At 35.6% G+C, this 26,748-nt stretch overlaps 1 protein-coding gene across 2 annotated transcripts; it reads left to right on the forward strand.

The window, feature by feature from the left end:
* The first annotated feature begins 3,808 nt into the window (after positions 1-3,808).
* On the forward strand, positions 3,809-26,004 carry tnfrsf11a (tumor necrosis factor receptor superfamily, member 11a, NFKB activator). Of its 2 annotated transcripts, none has more exons than XM_066721824.1 (10): positions 3,809-4,089; positions 11,111-11,186; positions 13,123-13,248; positions 15,625-15,777; positions 17,072-17,150; positions 17,524-17,609; positions 18,828-18,929; positions 19,263-19,312; positions 19,876-20,482; positions 24,015-26,004. In XM_066721824.1, exons 1-10 carry the CDS (start codon positions 4,015-4,017, stop codon positions 24,338-24,340), a joined length of 1,680 nt encoding a protein of 559 aa, XP_066577921.1. In that variant the 5' UTR covers positions 3,809-4,014; the 3' UTR covers positions 24,341-26,004. The 2 variants fall into 2 exon arrangements, with proteins under 2 accessions (XP_066577921.1, XP_066577929.1); XM_066721832.1 differs by having other exon boundaries at positions 17,075-17,150.
* Positions 26,005-26,748: the final 744 nt, after the last annotated feature.

Consider the following 26,748-nt stretch of genomic DNA (forward strand, 5'->3'; position numbering starts at 1 on the left):
CTTTGTTTATGAAGAACTGACATCTGAACATCTAAACATTTCATGGTCAGAATGGACTTCAAACTGCTTGATTTACATTTATGTGTAAATCACCAAAAATGTATTAATTGACATTTCTTTTTAAAAGTAATCTACTATACTAATAATCATAGTTTACAGTATCTGAAGGTATTGTGTCTGTATGTGACAGTAATTGTGCATGATTGGATTTGTATTATTTCATGGCACTATGCATGTACTATATAATTTAGGTTAGAAGTAGTTTGCATTAAGTTATGTAAAATTAAGTAGGTTAGCTGTGGTATAATAGCAGTATGTTTTTCAGGATAGTATTTAAGATAGTATAAGTATATGTAAGCATTATTATTATTTTCATTGATATTGTTTTTATTGTTCTAATTATTTATCATACATTGTCAGAACAGAATAATAATCATCATAATAATAATTGGGACTGAGTCCTGTATATACTCATTTTATTTCACCTTATTATTACTCTAACAAAGTAGTAGTAGTAAATAATGATAATGTGAAAAAAAGTGTTTATAGAATATAAGATACAGATAATGATGTTTGAATGGCTGTAAATCCTTACTGTGTATAACAGCCAGGGGAGAAATCATTCAGGAAATAAGTAGCTAATGTGCAAGACCCTGTAGGATGGTGTGCTAGTGAAAAATGTGGGTTTGATTTGCATCATGGCATACAGTGGTTTAAAGAGAAAACTGAGAGGAAAATAAATGGTCACAAGGGTGGAAAAGGGCAATGGAAAGCTGAGTTGACGGTTATTCAAAACATTAAATGCTTGTGGAAAGCTGCTCTACCATCTCAAAGAACTCACGGGAGCATGTGACCAACAGGGGATCATTTAAATGTTGGCTGCTATTCAAACCACAATGTATAGGAGGCAATGACAGGTTTATTTATTCTCCTGCATTATAACAAAATGCATACAAATAAGGAAATGTGAAATTTAATTAAATTATGGCTTTAAACTGCAATATTTATGGCCTCTTTGTGGAGGAAACTTAACAGCAAGGAACATTTGAAATATTAGTTCACAGCTATAGTACACATCTGTCACTTACACCTCTCATTAAAAATGTTTCCACTTCAGTTTTAGGAAATTTGTTCTTTGAGGTCTAAAAGGACATGTTATATGATGCATGATTTAAGGGTGCTGAATTGAATTCTATCTTTCTATCATTCTAGATGTTTCTGATGTATGGAATGAGTTTAAATGATAGAAACAGCATCTGTTGCCTTTCTTAAAATGGCTAAAAAAGTTTATTTGGCAGCACTCAGATGGACCGTATTACCATGCAAACTATGTCATGTAATTTGAGTAACTTCCTTTTAGGGTTCTTAACTTTAAACATGTCATTTCTGTTCTGAGAAAAGAAGAAAAAGGTAGGCAAACAAGTATAAACTTATCAAGACATGTTCTGAAAATCACTGTGGGATCGTTCCCTCGTACTTTGCATAAAAGACACATGCAGCAGAATTCTGATAGCGTTGGATCACAGATCATTTAGAAATGCTTTAACTTGTCAGGTTATTTCTCAAAGAATTAGCACTGTCTTTTCACTGAGACTTTTCTGCTTCCTGTCCTGTGGATAAGTGCTCAGCCAGTCCTAATCAAGTAATGCAATATCCTTTGAATTAATCGCTTCCTAGACACCCATATTAAAGCAAAGAACCAAACAAAGACTACACACCAATATATTGTCTCCAGTCTCCAGTCTCCTGTAACTGGCATCATCAAAAGACAGTGATATTATATAGAAGAGCTGTTCATTTTTTGAAAACAGCTAAAAACTAATAAAATTGTGGTAGAGTCATAATCTGGATGTTACAAGGTGCATCTTTTTTGTTGGAGCAGGATATTGTCAATATTGTCAGTGATGCAATATGCATTGTAATGCATTTGAAGTAAAAGTATTAGATTTAAAGATGTAATTCTTTAAATAGTCCCTTGAAAAACAAATTCTCCCAAATATGCCAAAGGTCACCTAAACTAATCTGCAATAAATGGGTCTTGAATTTCTTCCCTGGCATGTTTGTTAGCTGTAGAATATATTGATGCTGCAGTGCCTTATTTCAGGGCAACTTTTGAGTAGCCTCTTGAATCATTTGTTCTTTAAATAAACACAAATGAGAAAAATAAAATACAATTTAAGTGGTATTTTTCACATGTCCTTGGTATATTATTATTAGTAGCATTATTTATATATTTCTTAGCAGATGCCCTTATCCAGGGTGACTTACAACATGAGCATTATAAAAGTGCAATACAGTATAAAATTAGAGATCATTATACAGTTAGCATATAAGTTAATTCCCACATCCTAGATTGTGAGCTAATAATTGCAGACAAGTCATAGTTAATAGCTCAGGGGAAGGGGACATAGGGGGCAAACAATATAAACAACACGGGTACTAGCAATGTAAAAGCAAGTTGTACAATGAAAACTAGATATAAAGTGCAATTTTACAGGAGATGAGCCACACAGGGAAATAATTAAATTACAGGTACAGTCTGAATAGGTGTGTCTTGAGTAATTGCCGGAAGTGCATTGTAACGATAAGAATGCACTTTTGTGTCTGAGTGCATGCTGTGCTGTGCTTTTGTTATAAACAGGAAATACATTTTCTCTTTTAGCAGTAATATTCACAAATAGCAAAAAAAAAAGAATAGTTTTGAATGCACACAGAACACACGCTGTACTCTGGCATTCAAAAGGACCTCCCCAGAAACCTGCTCTTCCTTGGTTCTGAGAAAGACTGACTTCTGAGATGCAGAGGAAAGATAGAAGGGCTGAATCAGACACTTTCTGTCATAGGATGTGACAGGCAAAGGTCAGCACCAACTTTACACCCACAACTATTTACCTACAGCCACTGCCCTCTCCCATGTCCACTAGTCCACCATTAGTCCAGAAGCTGGAGATGGGACCATCATCATGCCTCAGTCTCGATTATACTAATACTTGCAGCAGCCCTCCAGTGCAGAGCTGTTCTACCACCAAATGGCAGTACAGTATGTTGTTGTTGATGTTGTTGTTGTCTTCCATGTTATGAAAGTCACTCTTTCCATAAAGATGGAGACTAAAAGACCTTACATAATTCAGATGGAGTCTCAGAGATTTGCTTTATTTGTGCGCCAGCATGCGAGTGCTTCAGTGCACAGATGACGACAACCCCCTCATACAGTGACAGAAAAAAAGAAATCAGAAAAAAACATGAATACATTCCATATCAAATATAAACTACACAATTCCCATTTAGATTAGTAACATGTAAGATGCTATTCAAAACCTGCATTTGTTAATCTATACGTTTAAGTAATTTAAGTAATTGTATATCTAGATCTAAGTGTAACCATTATTTATACAACATAAAAGTCACAATGATTTTGTTGTTGTTGCTGTTTAATTAAAAATATAGTTGGAAAGCAGGACAAATCCTTTAAGTCACAGGACTCAGTTCTGCTTTTTATTTTTCTAGACACTATTTTTCAGGAGTGACCTATTCCCTTATTATTATTATTATTATTATTATTATTATTATTATTATTATTATTATTATTATTATTATTATTATTATTTTCAATACTCAGCCTTGTGTAAACTACTCATATTGATGTATATCATCACCTTACAGTTACAGTGCCCTTTACAACTGTGATAAAAACATAAAAAAACACGACATAGTTATCTGGAATTGCTCAAAGGAAGTGTTGTTTCATGACACTAGAGACTGGGAGGAGGAGCTCCTTCACCAGCAGGCTGCTGAGCAGCTCTTGTCCTGGGAGTGTGGAGAGGACGTGGAGAGCGCAGTGCGGGACGGCGCAGGCGCGGCGGCTGTCAGATACTCACAGTGGGCTGTTCGGGGAAGATTCGTGTCCGTTTCTACATTAAGGGAGGCAGCATCGAAACGCCACACACACGCAAATATACACTATATTTCGGCCTGTCACTATTTCATCTGGACAGTTTGCGTCAAGGAATAGACATGAGAGTGGATCTTACAGCCAGCTGGATATTCCGGGGGTGGATTACGTACTTCTTGGTGGCTCTTTGTGCACAGGTAAATTGACTATGAATGATGAAACGTGTGTATTAAGATAATGTGCATCTGTTTTGCTAAGTGTACTAACATGAAAGTGTCCGACTGTGTTGCTTAACATATATATATATATATATATATATATATATATATATATATATATATATATATACTTGTATACATTATACAGTAAGTGTGGTATATAAACTGTAGTGGAAACCTATAGCCTATATCAATCAATCAATCGATTTGTATTTAGTATAGCGCCTTTCGCAGGGTGGCCACAGAGGGATTTACAGATTGAATATAAATAATCATACAAACAAAATAAACACATACACAATAAATAAATCATGTAAATAAATACAAATATATATATATTGGACTTGTTGTCTTAGTTTTGAAGGTGCTCAGCTCATTCAAATACCCCGTTGCACGCAATGTTTACGTCTGCTGTGCGCGTCTGTGCTGGAGCTGCTCTGACCGCCACCTCCGGCTCGCACTGCTGTTCAGAGATGTTGCTGCATTTCTGTTTGTTTTGTTCTGGTTTTATACAGTATGTGTGGTTAGTAATCCAGCCAATTTCCCGAGCACAACATGGTGACTTTCTTTGTTTGCATTCTTGCTTGATAAATCTTCATGATTTGTCTGTGGTCCTTGTGGCCCTCACAAGATGCGAGTTATACTATTTTGGTTCTTTTTAAACAGTGTCTACACATAGGGAATTGTGTTGTGCTTTAGCTTTTACTCTAAGTAAATAAGTATAGCCTACTATTGCAGAATGTTTTTTGTGTATTGTTCCAACTGTCTTATTCCTAAGAAATGTCTCCAGTTTGGTTGAATTTGCTTTTAGTGTGTCCACAATCACAGAAACCAGAACTGAATTATGCCTGTCCAAGAAGGAAACAATAATAGCTAAAATGTGTACCACCATATATACAATAACTACAAGAAATTAAGAATAATTTTACAACTTTGGAAAGCCATTAAAATAATAATAGGCTTCCAATGTAGTAATAATAATAATAATAATAATAATACATTTACTAGACATACCAAATAGTTCCTGAATGTGTCAAAATAGCTGTTCTGTAACTAAAATGTACTGCAGTGTTGCAGTTTCAGCACTCAAGGCTGTCTGAAACACAGTTTTGAGACATAACTATACACCTGTTTGAGAAACGACACATATATGGTATGGAGACATGACTGATGGTTTATAAAAATCTATTATTTTTCTAAACAATTCACTTTGAAAAAGGAAATATCTAGAAACGAATATACCACTTTCTTGGCTCTGTATTTTCGCAGAAATCATGTGATCTGCTAAACTTGCTATCAGTGCTGCAGGTTTCAGAAGTATGTGCTCCTCTGACGTTTGTCTTCATGCCAAAGGTCCCATGATAAGAGAGGCCTGCTGTATATCAGTTTATTGCTGTGCGTGTTACAGCCTGTATAACTAGGGAGAAAAAAAAATAGCTGTTATACTTATATACTAACATTTTCATTATTGACTATAGGCAAATGTAACATTTCCCTTTTCACCCAATTAAAATGATTTGATATTGTGTTGGTAGAAACTTCACTTGACCTTATTCTTCAGAAATAATAATAATAGTAGTAATAATAATAATAGGATGAATAAGAACATTTTATGTCTGATGGGTTTATGACAAATTCAGACAGCACATACACACACCTATAACTACAACTAATGCAATTAAATTTGTTGTTCACTTTAGATGAGTGAAGTATGAATTTATAATATTGCAAAATGGGTTATAATGACAACCTTCATATAATAGTCATGTCATATTTGACAAAGTGTTAAGCTGATATACTTTGCCAGGTTTTAACAGCTATGGCAGTTATGCAAATTATCATCCAAGAAAACCTTAGACTCTTTCTTTGACTGTTCTTCCATATGACAGTGTGATTAATGACAAAAGGATCTCCAACCTTTTTTACTGCTTCTATGATTGCTGCTTCCTAACTGCTATTATCAAAAGCTAGGAAAGTGTAAAATGAGAGCTGTGAATTAAATAATTTGATGACTAGACCCAATGGAAATTAATCTATGTGCTTTTGGAAACTCCAAGCAAATATAAATTCAACTTTTTTAATTGGTTGTTAATACCTGCACTTTGGTATATAACCTGTACTTTATCCATCTTTTCATGTTGTTGTCATTAGAATCAGTACTAATATATTTTCTTATTTCTATATATTTCACTTCACATAATGATTCTGTATTGTTCTAAGCTTCTAAGTACTTAGATGACCATTACAATTGGATTTGCAAAATAACTTCCAACCATTGGATGAAATCTGTTTTATTATTTTGAATGTTCTTATTTATTTTTTCTGGAACCTAAGAATATTATTAATGAAAAATAAATAATTCGTATTTTAGTATATTTATTTTCATAAATATGGAAATATACAAGACCTGAGTACTATCTGCTCAGAATAGTTATTACCCACAGGGCAGATGGACTTCAGATTTTCTCAGATTTTATTTCAGAGAATTTGTCGCTGTCCCAGACCAAGCTTGTTTTGATATGTCGGAAGCTATGAGATTATAACTTAAAGTTTGTTGTTCTCCCCTAAGTGATAATGATAGCTAACATTTTACAGTTACAATTATGGTTGTGTATAGTGGCTAAGACTGAGGTGCAGTTTTTTAATGTATTTCTATCAGAAGCGGTTCTTGAAAACCCTTACAAACACTTTGCTTTTTAAATGTAACTTTTAAAATATAGGCCTATGTGTATAATTAGTTAATTTAAACCAATGTTTTGGTATTGTCTGCAGATGTTGGTTTCTGAAATTCAAATAGACACCTAGTCTCTCCCTGTTTTACAAAGGCCAGACGTAGGGTAAAGGCCCAGTCCGCAGCGTTTCCGCTTGCCAGGAATCTTAATAGCATTGATTATTTTAAAACACGTGGCATGCACTTTCTATGATCTTCTGCTCAGTCACAGGACTGTCCTGGAGTATCACACGCTTCTGCAGTATCTACAGATCTCTACACTCAACCTTGACCCAATCTGTGAATCAAACCCAACTCCTGATCTTGAAATAAAGCTGTTGTGTACAGACTGAAGCAGTCAGAGACATTTGACAACACATTGAGAGTTTTTAAGAAATCTGCAATTGAGGTATTATACAGTTTTTATGGCATAAGACATTCTATGGCATAAACATAAATAAATTGGTACATCATTCACAAATATTGACGTGACACTGTAATATAATGAGAATCTTTGTTAACAGTATTTCTTTTGCATGTTGTAAATCATATTTGTTTGCTATATGGAAGACAAAAGGTTGCTCACTTTGTTTTGTATGGGGTTTGTAATCTTAGATCCAAGAACGGACTAGAGATTTACATTATGCACTTCAGAAATAACCATTGTTTAACTCTCCAGACCAAAGGCATAAAATACCATCTCAAGTCTGCATATAATCTTGGTGTCCTAGAAACAAACTCCAACATGTAATTATTATGGGCGTCACAAACCATGCCCTTGTATATTTACTGAATCAGAAACATTTCACAGCACGGAACTATGCGTATTTACTGACTTCCACATTCATGTTGGTGTCCTGTATTTAATCATAGCTTGTGAGAAAATAATCAGAACTGACTATAAAAGAGAACGTGGGCTACTGTGCTGTGTCAAAGGTCAGAAAATATGTCTATTAACTCCAGTTCCCTCTATTTTGCATAACATTCCATGACATTTCTGAAGTGAAACTCATTTGCATGTCTGCAAATCATTAACAAAATGTACTTCAAAAACACAGGCAAAGTGCACACACACAAAAATTTCTTTTATAAGATAGAAGTAATGATATTTAATTGAATAGCCACAACACCTTTAATGGGCAACTGTATGCCTTATGTTTCTTAAAGGAATAGCATGAACAGATTTGACACTAAGAAATAACCTCTTTATTTTGTAGGTAGATTTATTTTCAATTAGTTTCCAGTTTCAAAAAAAATATCTAGGTTCTTAGAAATAGTCAAACTTCTTCTCTATAGTGCATCCCAGCTGATTTCCCTTTAAGTATTTTGTTTATAGAACCCGAGACAGTTAATGTTAATATTGATTGAACTGAATATTGAATATGATATTACGTAAAACTTAATATTCCTATATTTGTCATTGTATTTATTCTTAAATTGTGCAATTGCATTTTTTAAATTCCTGGATATCTTGAATGATGTTTATATTTTTTCTTCAAATATTCACTTTGCTTATATTTGCTTACATGTTTCTTAGTGGAAACAAAATGATAAAAAAGCAGAACTAAAACCAAGTATTTCAAAATACTTCTCTCATGATGTGTAGAATTTGAGGAATAAAACTGCAGATTGGTTTTAATCTGACTCTAGGAATGAAATGCGTGATATGGAAACCAAGATCACTCATTCAGTTCCACGAAAGAAAGAGACTACAGTCCTTTTCTAGAAATCCCCAGGAATAGTTTACTTTAACAGTGGCTATGAGAGGAAGAAATGTATAAATTTTATGACAGATGGATTTTTAAACTTGTGTTGAAGGTGGTTTTGATCTGTTATTATACAAGCCTTTATCATGTGTCATAGCAGTACAATATTTTTGTATTTCTCTCTCAGTTGCGGTTGGGTAGACTATATAGTTTTACAGAAACCTCAAGAGAGAAAAAAATAGGGTATAGAGTTTTATAGACATCAAAAGAGATGTGTATAATGCCTATTGGCATGTAAAAGACATTACAAATGTGTTGGCTGAAAACTATTTTGTGGTGGCAATGAAGAATCTACTTCCGAATGGTTATGGTATCTTCAATAATCAGTATAAAAAAATAGTCAGGAAGAGGCCTGGGGGATGTCTAGTGGAGTAGCACTTGTTTTTATGGGACTGGATCTCAGAAATTATTTTACAAGTTATAAATAAATAATATATATATAACTCAAATCCATGTCAGTCTAAACCTGTAAAATATAACTTGATTCATGTTTCAGATGTAATAATTATTTCTCGGCCTTTGTTTTTCTATAGCGATACAAGCAGAAAATAATGTACTTTCTAAAAATAATGGCAGTCTAGTCACATTCAGCTGGTTCATATTTTATCTGTACATCAGAAAGGCACTTGGAAAATTATCCTGTTCATATCTGTCGTTTTGGTTTCCTGTAATGTATTAGATCGCTGTCATTCCAGCTTCTTCCTTGCTTAGTTGCCACTTCCTTGTTGAGAACCAGTACTTAGTCTGCTGCAAGCTATGGCTCAAAATACACACGATTGTGAAACTCGCTCAAAATAAACCCAAATGTGAAACCAATAAAATAACAAATGGTGATGAAAATGTTCTTCTATAGTCTATGCAATATATATATATATATATATATATATATATATATATATATATATATACATACATAAGAGCTAAGTCTCACAATCGTAGTTATTTAAAAAACAAAAGAAAGGAAAAAAACACGCCAGCTGTAGGCGTTGCGGTGTTGTCGAGACTGTCTTGTCTGAGTGAAATTATGCATCTGAAGGGGATTGCAGCCCACCGCAAACCATTCAGAGCAACGCCTGTTTTAATTAACAAACGAAGACCACTTTAGCACAGATAACTGACAAAAAAAAGATTTACGATATAGAAATTGAGGGTAGTTTCACAACACACAGAGTAGACGTGGACATCGAAAGCCATGTTGTCTTCGCTTGTTTTGAAGTGCAGATGTGAACCTTTCCAGTTGGAGCCCAATTGAAGAAAACAAATGTGTTAGCAGCATCTTCCTTTGTGGTCTTGGGATGTCATTGTGATGTTTTGAGCTTCATTAAGATTAATTAAACAATTGTAAATCTCTAAAACAAAATCTCTAAAACTTTCAACTAGCTTCTTATCAATGTTAAATAACATACAATGATTTAATGGCAACAAGGAAGTCTTAAAATACTTTAAAAAAAATGTCTGCATACTCTCAAAATTTCCTGAAATGATTGCTCTTGTGAAAGGAGATGGCGTAGGGTGTGAATGGTAGCAATTCATTCCTTTACACGGTACTCCTTCTGATTGGTATTTTCTTTTCTTTTTTTTTCATAAACCTTGACGAAAAGTATTTAGTCTGCCAGCCAACGCAGCCACACACTCTGTCTGAACAAACAATTCAATTATCATCAAAGCATTGAGTAAAGTCTGCTGAAAGGGAAATCTGTGTACTTATGGGAGAAGCTATGTAGATGCAATTTGCACTAAAAGTCTGTTTAAGTTTTCAAAAAAGCATGTAGTAGGGCTGAATTTTTAAATATGTAAATCGTCATTTTTCATTAGTATGAGTAATTTATTTTCATTTTAATGAATGAATGCAACAGCTCTCTGATATCTTGAAGATGGTGTCATACTACATGGCAGAGTTAACATCTTTCAGAGACACAATAGCCCTGTTTTTTAGGGTCTATTTTAATAACCTATAAAATAAACATTGCCATTGCTCAATAGCTGTATCCACTAAAACACACACACTACGTCTGTTAAATTTTCAGAAGATACGAAACAAAAATGTATTTCTTGGAAGCCAAGGCTAATTAAAAATAAAAAAATAAGTGTCTTCAAATGTGAAAAAATGTGGGATTATTTTTAGCCTGTGGAGTCTTTATAACATTGTGTTGTTATACATCTTATTAGCCTTCTCACGCTAATGTAAATCTAATCATTAATGTATTTATTGTGAATGCTGAGGAAAAAATGTAGTCAATTAATAGTCTAACACAACTAGAAATGCTGGGTGCCTCCTTTAGGGCGTCACTCAACTTGAATACAAAATATATTATCTATGTCAACATGCAACCAAATACACACAGTGTTTTTCCAAGATAAGTGTGCAACAGGACACAGTCCGCAGCCTGCAACTGTACTGAAATAGTACAGTTTTACATGTATCATTACTGTACACTTGTCCATGCATTTTTCCCCATCTGAAAGGAAAAAAAATAAACATAGATCACTTAGTTTATGCTTTTTTTTAAATCTTGTTTTCCAGACAAACCCAGAGAATCCAGATTGCAACCAGTTCCAATATCTGCATGGCAGGAAGTGCTGCAGCAAGTGTAAACCAGGTAAACTGTCTGACACTTGGGTTACATTGTTGCCTTGAACAGGGGATGAATGTCAAGAATTCCATCCATGCAGTTTCCACATTAAATACACTAGCAGAACTAACTGGTCTGTCCTGTTCTCCATCAGATACATTATTTTAAAAATCTGAATGGTATGAGAAGATTTACAGTCATTTGTGAAGTTAATATATCTTTACCAGCATTCCCTATTATTCCAAATAGAACGATAATGTAAAAAAATTAAAATACGTATGTTGTGGTTTGAGGACTGTTGTAATTTCCCTTATTGGGTAAGAGGAAAATGTATTGTAAAAGACGTGACATAATTATTAGAATTGATGCGAAAGTTATATTGAAACATCGCAGGGTATTTCAGTTCTCCTGCAAGTTGAGTTCTTCTATGAATGTGTGAGTTGCTGATGAGGGCAGTTAACTGGTTTAGGAGCTCAGATCAGGAGGGCGGTTGTGAGTGTGTTGTCTACAGAAAGGAGTGATTCCAGTGAACTAAAAATATGAGAATGGGAAGATGTAGTTTAGTGAAGATACAGAGCCAACACTGCAACTGAGATAGATTTATCTTGACCTTATTTGACCTTTTGATTTATTCTCAGTCTTATCTGACTTTTCACAGATGAGCACTTACACTACCAACACTGATATCAATGCTACAGTAAAACTGTTTGTGAAAGAGTCAGACCTTCCCACATATTATTATGATACTTCACTGTCCACTGTTGCAGATGATTCATTACATTCTCCTCATTAGATTAAAATGAATAAGGCAAATTAAACAAACCAGTAGGTTACAACCTTTAGAGGTATCAAAAACAACATTGTTTCCTTTTTAATTACATTTAAACCATATTTTGCATATTATTAAGTAAACTATACATTTCATTCAGAGTATAATACAAAATAACTGAGAGTCTGTTTGAAATAATAAGGCCCGATTTTAACCAATTTTTTTAGCCAATATGTGAGTGAGAAGGGCTGAAAAGCATTAAGTGTAGACCGATCTAAATTTGAAGCTCTTTCAGTCTACTTAAATTAAAGTCTGTGTAAGCTAATGAATCGTGAAGTATGGAGATGAGATTTGATTAGGAGTCTCTGTGTTTTAGAAGTTTAAAACAGACAGATGTGTATCTTTACTTAAGGCTAGACCAAATGAAAACTTTGACCCACCCGTGAATTGCAAGTTACAAATTTGTACCTGATAGCATTTTGATTTATTAATAGTATAAAGTCACTTCTAACAAACAAATTAATCTGCGATAGGGTGCAGTTTGTACTTTGCGATTTGCTGGCAGGTTAGACTAGCCCTAGCTTAGCATGTCATGTGGAAGAATGAATAACAGTAGACATTAGTCTTTCGTAACTGCTCAACATATTACTCCAACTTCTTGAAATTACAGAAATATTGTATGTTCTGTGTCTGTTATGTACAGAATTAGAAAAGAAAAAGGAACAGTTATTGAAACAGGAACATATTTACACACTAACAGTATAACAGTTCAAAACAAAACTCCACTATAATGCAAGATTTTTCATATATAGCCCTATATATGTTGGAACCTAATAGAATTCAATAAGCTGTGGAGAATTATTGTACTTTTTACAAATATTTAATTGTGTCATATCATTTGGTATAATTCGATCAACTGTTTTTCCAAGCACTTGTTTGTTTTGAAATGAATTGGACGGGACAATGGAACACAGCAAAGATGTCAGGCAATATGTCAGGGTTTATGAGTTTTTATTGAGGAATGGTTCAAAGGGAACATCTAAGGTTATTGAGGAACATATGATATGATGGATCAGACTATATAGACAGGAGTTAAGGTGCAAGTTGATACAAAGTGATAGTGCTTTGATATGTGTTCTCTTTGATTGTTCTGCTAATTTATATAAACTAATAACCTTGAATTATTTGATGCAGGGCAGTATGCATTAGAACTGTGCACCAACAAATCAGACACTAAATGCCTTCCTTGTCCATCCAATGAGTACCAATCGGAGTGGAACAGAGAAGAGAGATGCCACACACAAAAATACTGTGATGGAGGTGAGTCAAGCATTATCTTCAAAAAACTATAATAAGATATTTTTTACAGTAGTACTTTTTGGTGATACCTGATAATAAACCAAGCCCTGATGTTCAGACACTGGCTAGAGACAAAGGAAGAATCTCTTCTATCTCTTGGAAGTAGCCAAACATCTTATCTCTTCCCCTTCTGCTTCCATTGCAATAAATACATAGAAAGTACTGGACCCATGAATTAAGTTATAGAACAGTAATCTTTCTTTGTACTAAAGGTGTCCTAATTATCTATATACATATGCCTTGAGCAAAGAAGGCAGTTGTGAAAAGCTCTGTTGTAAGAGGAAATTCAAATGAGAACTCAAAGGGGAAGTGTCCTAGTGATGGAGGAAGATTCTGCTTTTAAATATATACACTCACCTAAAGAGCAACTTTGACTGAAATAACCACTCGTTACAACCGAGGTATGCAGCAAAGCATTTGTGAAGCCACAACACGTACAACCTTGAGGCGGATGGGCTACAACAGCAGAAGACCCCACCGGGTACCACTCATCTCCACTACAAATAGGAAAAAGAGGCTACAATTTGCACAAGCTAACCAAAATTGGACAGTTGAAGACTGGAAAAATGTTGCCTGGTCTGATGAGTCTCGATTTCTGTTGAGACGTTCAGATGGTAGAGTCAGAATTTGGCGTAAACAGAATGAGAACATGGATCCATCATGCCTTGTTACCACTGTACAGGCTGGTGGTGGTGGTGTAATGGTGTGGGGGACGTTTTCTTGGCACACTTTAGGCCCCTTAGTGCCAATTGGGCATCGTTTAAATGCCACGGCCTACCTGAGCATTGTTTCTGACCATGTCCATCCCTTTATGACCACCATGTACCCATCCTCTGATGGCTACTTCCAGCAGGATAATGCACCATGTCACAAAGGTCGAATCATTTCAAATTGGTTTCTTGAACATGACAATGAGTTCACTGTACTAAACTGGCCCCCACAGTCACCAGATCTCAACCCAATAGAGCATCTTTGGGATGTGGTGGAACGGGAGCTTCGTGCCCTGGATGTGCATCCCACAAATCTCCATCAACTGCAAGATGCTATCCTATCAATATGGGCCAACATTTCTAAAGAATGCTTTCAGCACCTTGTTGAATCAATGCCACGTAGAATTAAGGCAGTTCTGAAGGCGAAAGGGGGTAAAACACAGTATTAGTATGGTGTTCCTAATAATCCTTTAGGTGAGTGTATATACATATTTCAAGTTCAATCACTTGACCTGGAGATCAACATTTCAGATATCCTTGTGACATTTACAGGAATAGAGTGGTCATGTGACAGCCACGGTTAAACTCCTTTACTACTTTCTCAAGAAAGAAAGTCAACAAGACAAGGGTTGCTTCCCTTGTGACACACAAACTCGTTTTAATAAACAGTCATGAAGGGTAAATGTACATCTAAATAAAGTAGTTCAAATGCTCTTTCTGTCCCTGTTGTACTTGTAATTGTTGTCCAGTGACATGATCTCTCTGCTTCTGTTCAGATTATTGAGTTGCCAAGAAAACCAGAAAAATGATCTTTTCTAGAAAATCTTTGCATAACCATTATTATTATTATTATTATTATGGAGCAATCTAAGTGAAGTACCTTGCTCAAGGGTACAACAGCACTGCCCACCCAGGATTAGAACCCACAACCTAATCACTACTCCACAGTGCTGCCTAAAAGCACACATGTACTGGATTTAAAAGTACTTTAACATTAGCGTAGTAATTTTTATTAAATCTGTAATCAGATATGTAGTGGATTTCACCATTTAAATTGCTATGTAAATGATGATGGCATCTCCACCAAGTATCAGCCAGGACATGTATTGTGTTGTGTTTCAACCATTATAAAATAATTTCAGTGGGATTAGTCAGAAGCTTTTCTAAAATTGTAATAAACATCCATACTTTTACTTTTATGGATTTGAAATTAAAGCAAAGACCTATTGGTTTCTTTTTTAGTTCATATTTAAGCCTTTTTTTAAATGCTATTGGAATAAAGATGTGTGGAAGTGCAATTCAGTTTGAGTAAATACCATTTAATTCTAAAGTAATTGAAATACACTGATATATCATCTGTACCAGTCACAGGCCAGAATATCTAAGCACTGATATTTGTATACATACAGTGGCCTCTATATTTATTACAAGAAAATACAAATGTATATTTGGCATTTTTCTATGCAGAAAAAGTAATTAATTGTATAACATGTCGATAGCATATCTGTCCAAAATATTTACATATGCTTTTAAAGAGCAATATAGTTCATGTTTGTAATTTGCATGGTTCGTCCTTGGCTGTAGTCAGTTAGAGTGAATTGATTTAATTCTGTATTTTCTGTTGAAGGACGGGGCTTCAAGCCGAGAAATAAAACAGAGATCCGCACGGCGCCAGTGCCCTGTGAGTGTCTCTCAGGGTTCCAGTGCTCAGAAAATCTCAACTGCGAGTATTGTGTTAAAATGCCACCATGCAGTCCTGGGCAAGGATTTTCAGAAGGAGGTAATGCACAACAAGGCCATTCACTTTCTTTTCTGAGACTTTCTCCTTCTGGTTCTTAGGTATTTTTCTGCTCCTTTAGGGGTTTTCTGTTTAGATACAGATCACTGATTACTCCCACTATATAGATAGATACTGATATTATTTATAGTGCAAGGCCATTTAAACTACTTAAATATACTATTGTTTTCTGTTTGCCTTCATAGAACACCCAGAGATTATTTTGTGTTTCTAGATACTTTTGGAAGCAAACACACATTCACTTTAAAACTTTTACTTTGAAAATGATAGTTTGCAATATATTTCAATAATGAATTAGTACTTGACAATGAGAAGAAGCACAGACTGACACGCCTGCTCTCTGCACTGTATCCAGCTTTTTAAGATGTAAATATTTTGTAAACTTTTTTTTACACAATGAATAAAATGTGTCCTGTAGAAAAAGGGCATTTAATACATTTAAGGTTTTTATCAGGAACACCAAAACAAACTATTAAGAATACAACTAGCTCCACTGTATGAACTATTCTGAAACAGTTGTGAAACAAAATTAGTCACAGAGAAAAAATTAAGAAATAAGGGAAAACTATTTGGCAGATGACTATTAGGCACGAATGCACAATAATAACTTGGTATTTTACTTAACTTGAAAAAGCAATTACATTATACATATCATGGCTCCATATTACAGTTGCTTACTGTTAGCTTAGTGCAGATTTTTCTTTACAAACAGTAGCACTTCTGCTGGGTCGCAGATAAGCCTGTTCCACTTCTCATTAGGGTTATTGTAATCTGCCATACGCTGTCAACACAGCTGCAGATGGCAGAGAGAAACTTATCTGCACCTTCACTCCAAATGGGAAAATTGCTTTTGGGAAAATGTCTGATTGTCCAATGTAGTAAATTTCATTAAACCCTTTCTAATTTATTTGATTGTGCTTTAGGTAATGATAGTTGTTTGGGATTTTTCCTGTTCTAAATCTCTTTTTTCTGGCTATCTTGAAGTAGTCATTGTATTCAGGGACGTGGCGCATCTTGTGCTGATCTGTTAAGTGTGTTGTTATTAATTTTACTGCCATTAATATTTGCATTACACAGCTTGCAATCAACTGTTCTGGTGCATGTCACAAAAATACACTACTGTCTCATGGTTTACATCACACCGTGACACCTGGCATAAGTATCTATAAACATTATCTACTACAATGACCAAAAAAAGACAATAGCTGTTCTTCCTTCATTGGTGCTGATTTAATAACAAACCAATGCACCCCTAACACATATTTTTCATCCACAGCAGCAGGCTGTGTGAATTGTTCCAATGGCTTCTTCTCAAATGTCTCCTCCCCAACAGAGCCCTGCAGACCCTGGACTGAGTGAGTGCCCTTTTACGCTTCCTTTTTTAGTATAGATCAACATCACAGATTTGCAATTGTTCATTGCACCTGCTTCAGCACACAAAATGCGGCTACAGTTTTAGATTGCCTTCATTTTGACTTTAACTACCAAGTATCTCGAGTAGTTTATTCTGCCTGGTTTTCCTCAATGTAATTTGCAGGTCAAGGGAAAACACTGCTTTAAATGCTCCCGCAGACTTACCGCTGTGTGGTATTGTGACTAATCACTGAACCACTTCCCCTGGAAAGAGTTTTTGCCAGTTATTTTTGTGGTGAATGCCAGACTGCGACAATTGAAGCTCATGAAAATAGAAAAGGCAAGTCAGCACATTTTTTTTTTTATTTCCACCAGTTGCAAAGCACTTGGAAAGACTGAAGATCAGCCTGGAAATGCAAAAAAAGATGTGATATGTGGGACTGTCATTCCACCAGTTCCAGGTATGCATTTTGTTTGCCTGTGTCTTGTATCTGCTCAGTTATGATCTATGGTGCTTATTACAGAGGACATGGCCTGTCTTTAATGAAGTGCGTGTGAATCAGAGCCCAAATGCAAGTCCTTTTACTGTAACTTCTGTCTGATGAACAAAAAAACTAAAATCAGAAAACTATTTAAATACGTTGTATTTTATTTTAATAATCAACATTTTTATTTGATACCTCTTTCCTTAGAATAATTCATTGTAGTATGCCAAGTAGGAGAAAGCAAAATGAATTTGTTGTAAAGTATAGAGGTATAGTACAACATGGAACAAACATAATAATAATAATAATAATAATAATAATAATAATAATAATAATAATAAAAACTACTTTAGGAAAATTCCAATATCAAATTATCAAGCACATTTACTGTGGTAAAGCTTCCAAAGGTTTGACTCCATTCTATGGTGCTATCTAGAGACATTCTTAGCTGATTGCTGAAGTGCAAACATACATGACGTGACTCCTATTGATCACGCCTCATACGGTGCTGTGAGGAGTATCTGCACAGTCCAAAATGTAATCTTTTCATTGAAGTGTATCTTCAACATAACACAGAAGATAAGTGTACAAAATATATTTTAAATGTACCTTCTTGGAAACTAAAAAGGAGACTAAATATGTACTCAAAAAGGTAGGATCAAGTTTCATTGTCACCACACATGCTTCTGTTTATTAAGTCTTTGCTGTTATATCAATCTATAGAAGTTATACAGCTCAGCGTAAGTGTCAGACACTCTAAATGAGTATTTGTAGATTTGAAAAGCATAAAATGTTTTAAGCATAACATTTTGTAAGATAGCGCTTCACAGCATTTGACCATGCTTCTTGCATTACTAATACTTGTATTATTGATTGTTTTCCTCCTTGCTCCCTTTCCCGTAGCCCTTGACTGTGACCCTACATCTTGACGGCACTTAGCTTTTACTTTCCAGCATGTATGACCTCACTTACTGTACTTACCTGTGTATCTGGAAGTTCTAAAATGTATTACATTTTTAATTGCTTTGTTTAATGTAAATTTGAATTTGTGATGTTTGATGCCTTGTACTTAACTGTATTTTTGCACTTTGTTTTGCACTTATGTTGTAAGTTACCCTGGATAAGGGCATCTGCCAAGAAATAAAAATAATAATAATAAAATAATTTAATTTTCCTTTCTTCATTTCATTTTAGGAAACTCAGCATTATGGGGACTAGTGGCAGGTTTATCAGTGATAATTGTGATATCAATGGTCATCCTGTTCCTAGTCTGCTATAAGCTTAAACCTCTTTCTGGTAAGTGGTATCCTATAACAAATACAATAACAACAATAACATACTGAAAAATAACAAACAAAATAATAATTGTAGTAATAATAATAATAATAATAATAATAATAATAATAATAATAATAATAATAATACAAATAATAATAATAATTCTTATATATATGTGTTTTTTGTTTTCATTATTATTAATGAAAGAAAATAAAAGTCATGAAAACGTAACTGTAACTTAACTTAAGTTCAGCATAGGGTTTTATTCATTTCGTTGGTAATCTGACAGGCAATATAGTATGTTACCAAAATAGTGCTTCTCTGACATTATTGCACCTATTTTCCCCACAGACAATTTCCGATCCTGTGTTCTAAATTTGAAAAGAAGCCGGAAACAACAGGTGAGGGAAATATGCAAATCTATAATTGGATCTATATATACACATTAGGCTATTTTAAATCCAATTGGTGTATTTAATCTTATGGTTTGCCTCAGCAAATGCTAGTTAAACAATCACATTCAAATAAGCCAAATAAAGAAAAATACTGTCCATGACTAAATAAAGAATGAGAGAAAGAAGAACTAAGCACCTTGCAGCATAAGTATATTGTTGGGCATCACATTTCAAATCTTAAAATGAATAATGTCACTGTTTTGTAGATGAAAATAATGTATTTTGTGTGGCACACTGCACAATGTAACTAATTAACAATGATATCCCATTATTTGTTATAATTGTAACAAAGATTTTTTAAATGATTATAAAACATAGGTATAAAATGTGTAAGTGACTGCTATGAAGAAAAATATATGAAAAGGTTAGTCAACAGGTAGTCTTTAAAAAAGCACTTTGACAATTAATTGATTGTCACTCAGCTTAGTTTGTCAAAATTGAGCAGCACTGAGCATTTCTGACCAAGACAGACTTTCAATTTGACATTTTTCGTTCTCTGTTTTACAAAGGAGACATCATCTTCCTTCAAACACGGGATTCAAGACTGTTCCAGATCTGAAAACACGTACCTAATCCAAAATGATGAGAAGATACCGAATTGTGGAAACACATGTTTAAATGAAATGACAGCGCTAGCTCAACCAGATGAAGATTCACAACTGACAGGAAACCACAGTGAACAATCGGCGTCTGAACCCTCACTTCCCACTACGTCCAGTTCCTGTAGCTGTGTGCTGTCTTTGAAAGAGCCCATGGAGGTCGGAGAGAATGAGGACTGTAGCCAAGTCGTGGCGACAGGTATTTCAAGAAACTGCTCATGTGGAAACGACAGTGTGACCTGGGAAGTCAAAGCCTTCCAAGGGGATTGCTTATATAGCAGTTTGTGCTGCGAGAGTGCAGTCGCAAGTCAAGGCTGTGCGAACAATAACAGACACAATGAGCCCTGCTGCTGCAGCGTTGACTCTCTGAATGGCCCAGTTCAGTCTTCACTCAGTGACAATTTTGAATGTATTTCCCTTGACGACTGCAATGAACAGAACCCTCATGCAGAGAGTAATCAACAGGCCCCCGACTCCCAGTTTCCCAAATACTGCTCAGATCCTCCTTTAGCATCTGGTAAGTACTTTCTAACTTTGAGTTTCACAAATTGTATTACAGATAAGCATTATTCAGTCCTATAATACAAGTTAGATAGCCTCAGTGTGAATGACACCTGACAATGGCACTCAAATTATAACTTGTAAGTTTAAATACCCTTTAGTATCTGAACCATAAAATACACTAGTTCGGCCATGAGACATACACAGTTTATCCAACACGTGGTGAGTTATACTGCAAGCCTCTTTTGGTAGCTTACTCTTTCCTCCTTCATATTTTACCTCTCAAATGTAAATGTCATGTTGGAAATTGGAATGATCACAGATATTCTAAATATTTTTAAATATAATTTTCTTCTTCTTGTCTGAGCAAGAAATCCTTCTGTTTTAATGCTACTCGGGTTTGAAATGATTTTCAAAATCCGCAGCTCTACAGAACTAGTTCCCTTGAATGATTTTGGGTCTAATTAGATAGCCAACTCAAAGTTGTTCTTGTTATGCTTGATTGTATGTTTATGTACATGTGTCTGTTGTGTGTTGTATTTCCTTATACTAGCCTATGTTTCATTCCTCTCCTAACTTTGTAGCCCCACTAAAAATGATGTTTCGGTCTCAATTGGGCTTTCCTGCATAAATAAAGGTTTTGATTGATTGATTGAAATAATGGCAGTTCAGCAAATAACATTTACCAAAATGTACTAATCCAAGCAGCTGCATTCGAATAGCTGACCCTGATGACTGTGTGGAAACGTCCTTGACTTTGTTTTCAAAAATACTTAACAGAGCTTGAAAAATTCTTGAAGCGGCCATATTCTCATTTAATACAATATGTGAGCTTCTGTGTTGAAATTATTTATGGTCATTACAATGAAAATAGGATATTTTCAACAAGGCCGATCCTGTGGCTGTAACATTTGAAAATGTGTCTGATTGAACTCCAAATAAGCCACTAATTTCTAATTTCTAGTTCCTCTACATTGGCATAACCTTTCAATTCAGAGATTTGCCTTACTAAAAGTTACTGTGTCACCTGTTTACCCAGTCTGAAACTTCATTTTGTATTCATATTAAAAAAATATTGAGTTTGCTTGAAGCAAAGTGAACAAACTTTGCTACATCCTGGGATATTTTTTGCAACGTTGTGAAACACTTGATGATGATTAAGTAATAGATGAACACTTAGTCACTGGACTTCTGAAGCCGGTCTGTATGAGTGGATATAGATATTATTAAACTTAGGAAGCACATTCTGTCTGCGTAGTAAAACAGGAACCTAGTAAAATGTGTGATGTCGAAATCCATGGTCTTGAATGGAAGCAAAACTTTTTTTTTTCCCAGGCCTGATTCGAAAGATAACTACATTTTAAGAACATAAGAAAGTTTAGAGATGAGAGGAGGCCATTCGTCCCATCATGTTAGTTTGATGTCCATTAGTGATCCAAAGATTTTGGTCTGAATTCCTAATAAACAAAAAAAATCACATACATACTGAATTTAACATTTTTAAAGACTGATTTGAAAAACGATTGTTGTGGGTCAGTGCCAGGCATACTGTCTTGATAATCCTGTTTCTAAAATAGCTCCATTGAACTGCTAAATGTTGTTAATCGATTTACAGTCTTAGACTCATACACGCATGCTGCAGTGACCCCAACAACCATATTAACAACTGCAGTTGCTTTTACACATGCAGACCTTTTGTAACTGATATTAGCACACTTATCTTAATAACTGAACCAATGGCTAAAATTGATGTATAGCATCAAATGTGGTTAGCCAACCAAACGGAATTAATAAACATGCTTTTTCACAGGCAGCCAATTTCGAATTTGAGCCCCATGCAGCCAATTTCATTGCATTACCAACTTGATTTGGTCAAGCATTTGTAAATACTAAATGTGATGGATAGTTATCTTTCAAGTTGGAAGCACTGCCCAAGGGGCAGGGGTTTCTGTGCACTTCACTAGGAACCTATTCGAAAATGTCCAGAGCTGTAGGAGATCTCGCTCTCTCAGATTGCTGGGATCGAGCTCTGCTACGCCTTCCCTTCAGTGTGTGTAGGCCTCGGTTTTAGGCCCCCACTTCGGCTGGTGGCCTCGGCTCCCTCGTACCCCGGACCCCACATGAATGTTCCTGTTGCCACGCGATACATATTGTTGTTTTCAGCTCGGCTACTCTGTGACTAGCCGGCTGTGTATTATATTGTATTTCAGTGGGTCTGTGGCCCCGTTCCTGTTGGATCAGGGGTCCACTGCCATGATAATGCACGGAGGCCGTACAAGTTGCTTGATTGCCTGCGCCAGATATTGTGCAAGTAGATTATGGCCTCACTACTAGCTGCACTTGTAGAGCAGCCGGCCTTGCTATTGTAAGAGGAGGGCATAAGAGTTAACCTCTGTAGCCCCGCAGTGCCCGGTAGAGTGTGACAGTGGTCCACACTCCTGGGCGGCCCAGTTGTGGCCCTACGGGGCCCCTGAGGTTACAGTCTGGAGTTGTGTTGCCGAGGTCCCCTAGTGGTGCACCTCGGGGCAGGCTCTCTTATCAGCTTGCTGCCTCCTCCCTTGCGACGGTTTTGTTATACAGTAACCCCTCCCCCTTGGGCAGTGCTTCCGACCTGAAAGATAACAATAGATTATCGTGCGGAAGTCCTAGCTCCTGGCAAAAGAGGATGAACCTGCGCAGACGTCACGTTTTTTAGAACAGGAAGTGGAAGTGACCTGTTCTGAGTGATGAGCGCAGGGGCCAATGGCAGCTTTGATAGAGTGACGTTTTGATCGGGTTCCTATGGATGTGCTCAGAAACCCCTCCCCCTTAGGCAGTGCTTCCTTTTTCAGATAACCAGGGTTGCATTTGCAACCTATCAATTTTTCCACAATTCAAAAGCTCATGAGTGTAGGTTTACAGTGCCTACAGAACACAATACACGTTACATACAAGAGAAGGCAATTCAGCCACACTTGCATGCTTATTTGTAGTAGTAGCTAATCTACCACAGTATTTCATCCAGACACACAGAGAGACAGTCTGAAATATCGTACATGACTTTGTATTGATTCATAAATTGCCACATCCCTTTTTATAAAGAAGTGCCTCCTGTTTCCAGTGAGAGACACATCTGCTGTGTCATTTTGATGTATGACCCCGTGTCCTATTTTCATTGTTGAATTTTAACCGGTTTATTGATGGAGAATGTTGAAATGTTGAATCATCTCTGTTGAAAACTAGAGACACAATTCCTTTGCCTTTGCTGAATAAGGCATTTTGTGGAAGACAGGATTCCTAGTAGTTATTTTTTCCTGGGGAGAAATTATATTTTTTCTGGGCTAACATAAAATGATTCAATTGCATTATTATTTTAACCTTACATTATTTTCCCTATGTATTTTCTTCTTTTTTAATAGGTGTCTGATGTTTTCAAAGCATTTCAAATTCTAGGAGTTGAGTAATGTTTTATATAAAAATAAGAGTCATATTTGTATCTTTACACAGTTTAATATTATCAATACTTCTGTATCCATTTGGTATTATAAATTGTCATTTATGTTTTTCAGGCAACGTGACAGGAAGCAATAACACCACATTCATTTCAAATGGACAAGTTATGAACTTCAGCGGGGAAGTCATAGTTGTGTACGTCAGTCGGGACTCTCAGAGCAGCCCTGGAGTAGCAGAGAGCTTCTCAAGTCCTGTTCAGGAGGAGAGCAATGGTGACACTCCTATGGAAGACCACAAACCAAAGGAGGACAGTGTAGTCCAGGAGAACATGGCCCACCCTTTGCAAGAGGAAACACAGCAAAGGAAAGCAGGAGCCCTCAGGAACTCAGGAATACCAGTGCAGGAGGAGAGCAATGAATGGACACCACATAAATGCGTTTAAGATATAGTGTTTTTGTGGCTTTGTAAATACTCATTACTGAAGCTTCTAAAACATCCAGTCAGCAAGTGGAAGGAAATTTGTGATAAGAACCTACTCCTGGACATCTTGTAAATTCTGTTCACAATATTATTTTATTTTTGGCTTGCTTTAAAACTCAAGGGGCAAGTTTGAAATACGTTAAATGCTATGCATTTGTTTACTAAACAGAAGCTAATGTGTATATATGTATATATATATATATATATAGTAATTCCAGGTCAGTTATGTTTACCATTAATAGTACTGGTAAAGACGTGTTGACAAATCAATGACTGTTTGATTGAAATATTGCAATGAAATGAAATTGTTTAGTGTGATGTTCTTACTGAGAAAGCTGTTGTAAATTCCTTTAGCATATTAAAATTGTCACAGGGAAGAAATACACTAGATACAATGTTAAACACATTCTGTCAAAAAAACTTTACTTGGACAAGGTAAATAAACATACCCAGATGAGTGTATGGAAATAGACTTTCAACTGAAGTTGTGCTAGAGCAACCCTTATAAAGGTTTTACTGTTGTGTACTGCAGAAGATTTGCAGTAACCGTGTGTGACATATCGGTAAGGTATGGAGAGTTATAGTAAACCATGATAAAACTGTGGGATGAAGTGAGTGAATGCTTTGTATATGCAATTGCAATAGTACAGTGAAAATGTACTGTGTTTCTAGAGGTATTTGGTCTTAATGGACTTTAAATTCAGTGGAGTCTGTGCCTTTAATCAGGGAAGAGAACACTGCCAAGAATTGGGAAAGGCCTTAAGTAACAGAAATAAAATAACCCCCGATGTAATCCCATGAAAATGTGTTCTTGAAAAAGCTACCTCCAGAACAAAACCTCCAAAAGGTAATTTTAAATGTTTAAAGTGCAAATGTAGAAAACTACAGTTTCAAAATCATCACGTCAACCTTGCACATGACTGCAGACATGGGGTATTCACACATCCCTTCATTGAAAAATCAAAGAGCTGTGCATTTTGATTTTGTATTGTTTAATGTTTATAAATGTTTTTGGTCAATGCTGTTTTAATTTGATTACTTACTGATATGTTGTGTGAATGCACATTGTTCTTTGCCACAGTTCTGAAACTTTCTGACTGTTTGAAAAGCTTCTGCAACATCTTGGTTTTTAAGCAGGTCTATGAGATGACCTATTCAAGAGAAACAGCTGTTTAAACAGCTAAACCGCTATTGTTTTGGGCTAAAAAGGGGCTGGTTTTGTGTTGGGAAGTATCTAGTGTTAAATAAATGACAGCAGCATGCACCCAGTGGTGGCAGTGCAGTTCAAACATATCAAATCAAAAAACAAAGCATGGGCAATTATATCTTTCATCTTAATAGTTTTATTTTCATTGCAATTAACAAACAATCACTGCCTTGAACCTGTATAATGTTAATTACAAATGTAAAGAAGATTATCAAAAATATGAAGTACAGCAAACAGGAAGGTATGACGGAATTGTTCCTGGACAGCATGTGACTATGAAGTATCATTCTTGGTAAACATTTATTTTAAGTTATGTATTATGGGAATTTACTAATGTGTAGTGTAGCTTGTGACTTCTTTTATGTTGTTGATTTATTTTTAGTAACTTAAAACTGAATAAATGTTACATTTATACTGAACTTTACACATGAAGACTACTAAGTAGCTACAAGAATCCGGTACAATACATTAAATGAGGTCATATACAATAATGTACTCAATAATAATACCTTGAATGAATGAATGGAGTGACACACACCTGCCATTTGACACTACCTTTTCACTACGCAGTAGAAAAGCTGATATGAGGAATTACATGGCCAAATAAACTACAGAGAAAATCATAAGAATCAGACAAAGCCTGAAGTACAGCCCTACACTTTTGAATGGAGGAATGGAGTCTTTAAAAAGCACTTGTCATGACCCATTTAATCTCTCACTTGAAAAATAATCATGTAGCAGTTTAGTGTCTCCTGTCGCCATAGTGGTGGATGTGTTTGAAGCAGGGATTCTTAAACCTTTTTCTGCCCTTAACCCCCTAGGCTTAACCTGGCCAGCCATGAACCGCCACCCCAATTCAAACTCCTCGACTGGCTGATGCAATATTCACAAAGGGAAAAAAAGCATTACATAATAAAAATGGACACATTGTATGTATGACTCCAGATATGCATGTTATTCAGTGTACATACATGCAAAGGTGAGTTATTTGACTTAATGTTTACAAGAGGTGTGCACCTTGTCTGGCAAGACTAAGAGCATGGTCGACACTCCCCTCTGTGCCATATATTTTAAAATATGTTATGAAAGGTATATTTAACATTTTTAACAGTGGTTTACTCATCATGAAGCTGACACACATCTCAGTGTTTTACACTTCTGCT

Source organism: Amia ocellicauda, chromosome 2 (assembly GCF_036373705.1).
Source record: "Amia ocellicauda isolate fAmiCal2 chromosome 2, fAmiCal2.hap1, whole genome shotgun sequence".
NCBI lineage: Eukaryota > Metazoa > Chordata > Actinopteri > Amiiformes > Amiidae > Amia > Amia ocellicauda.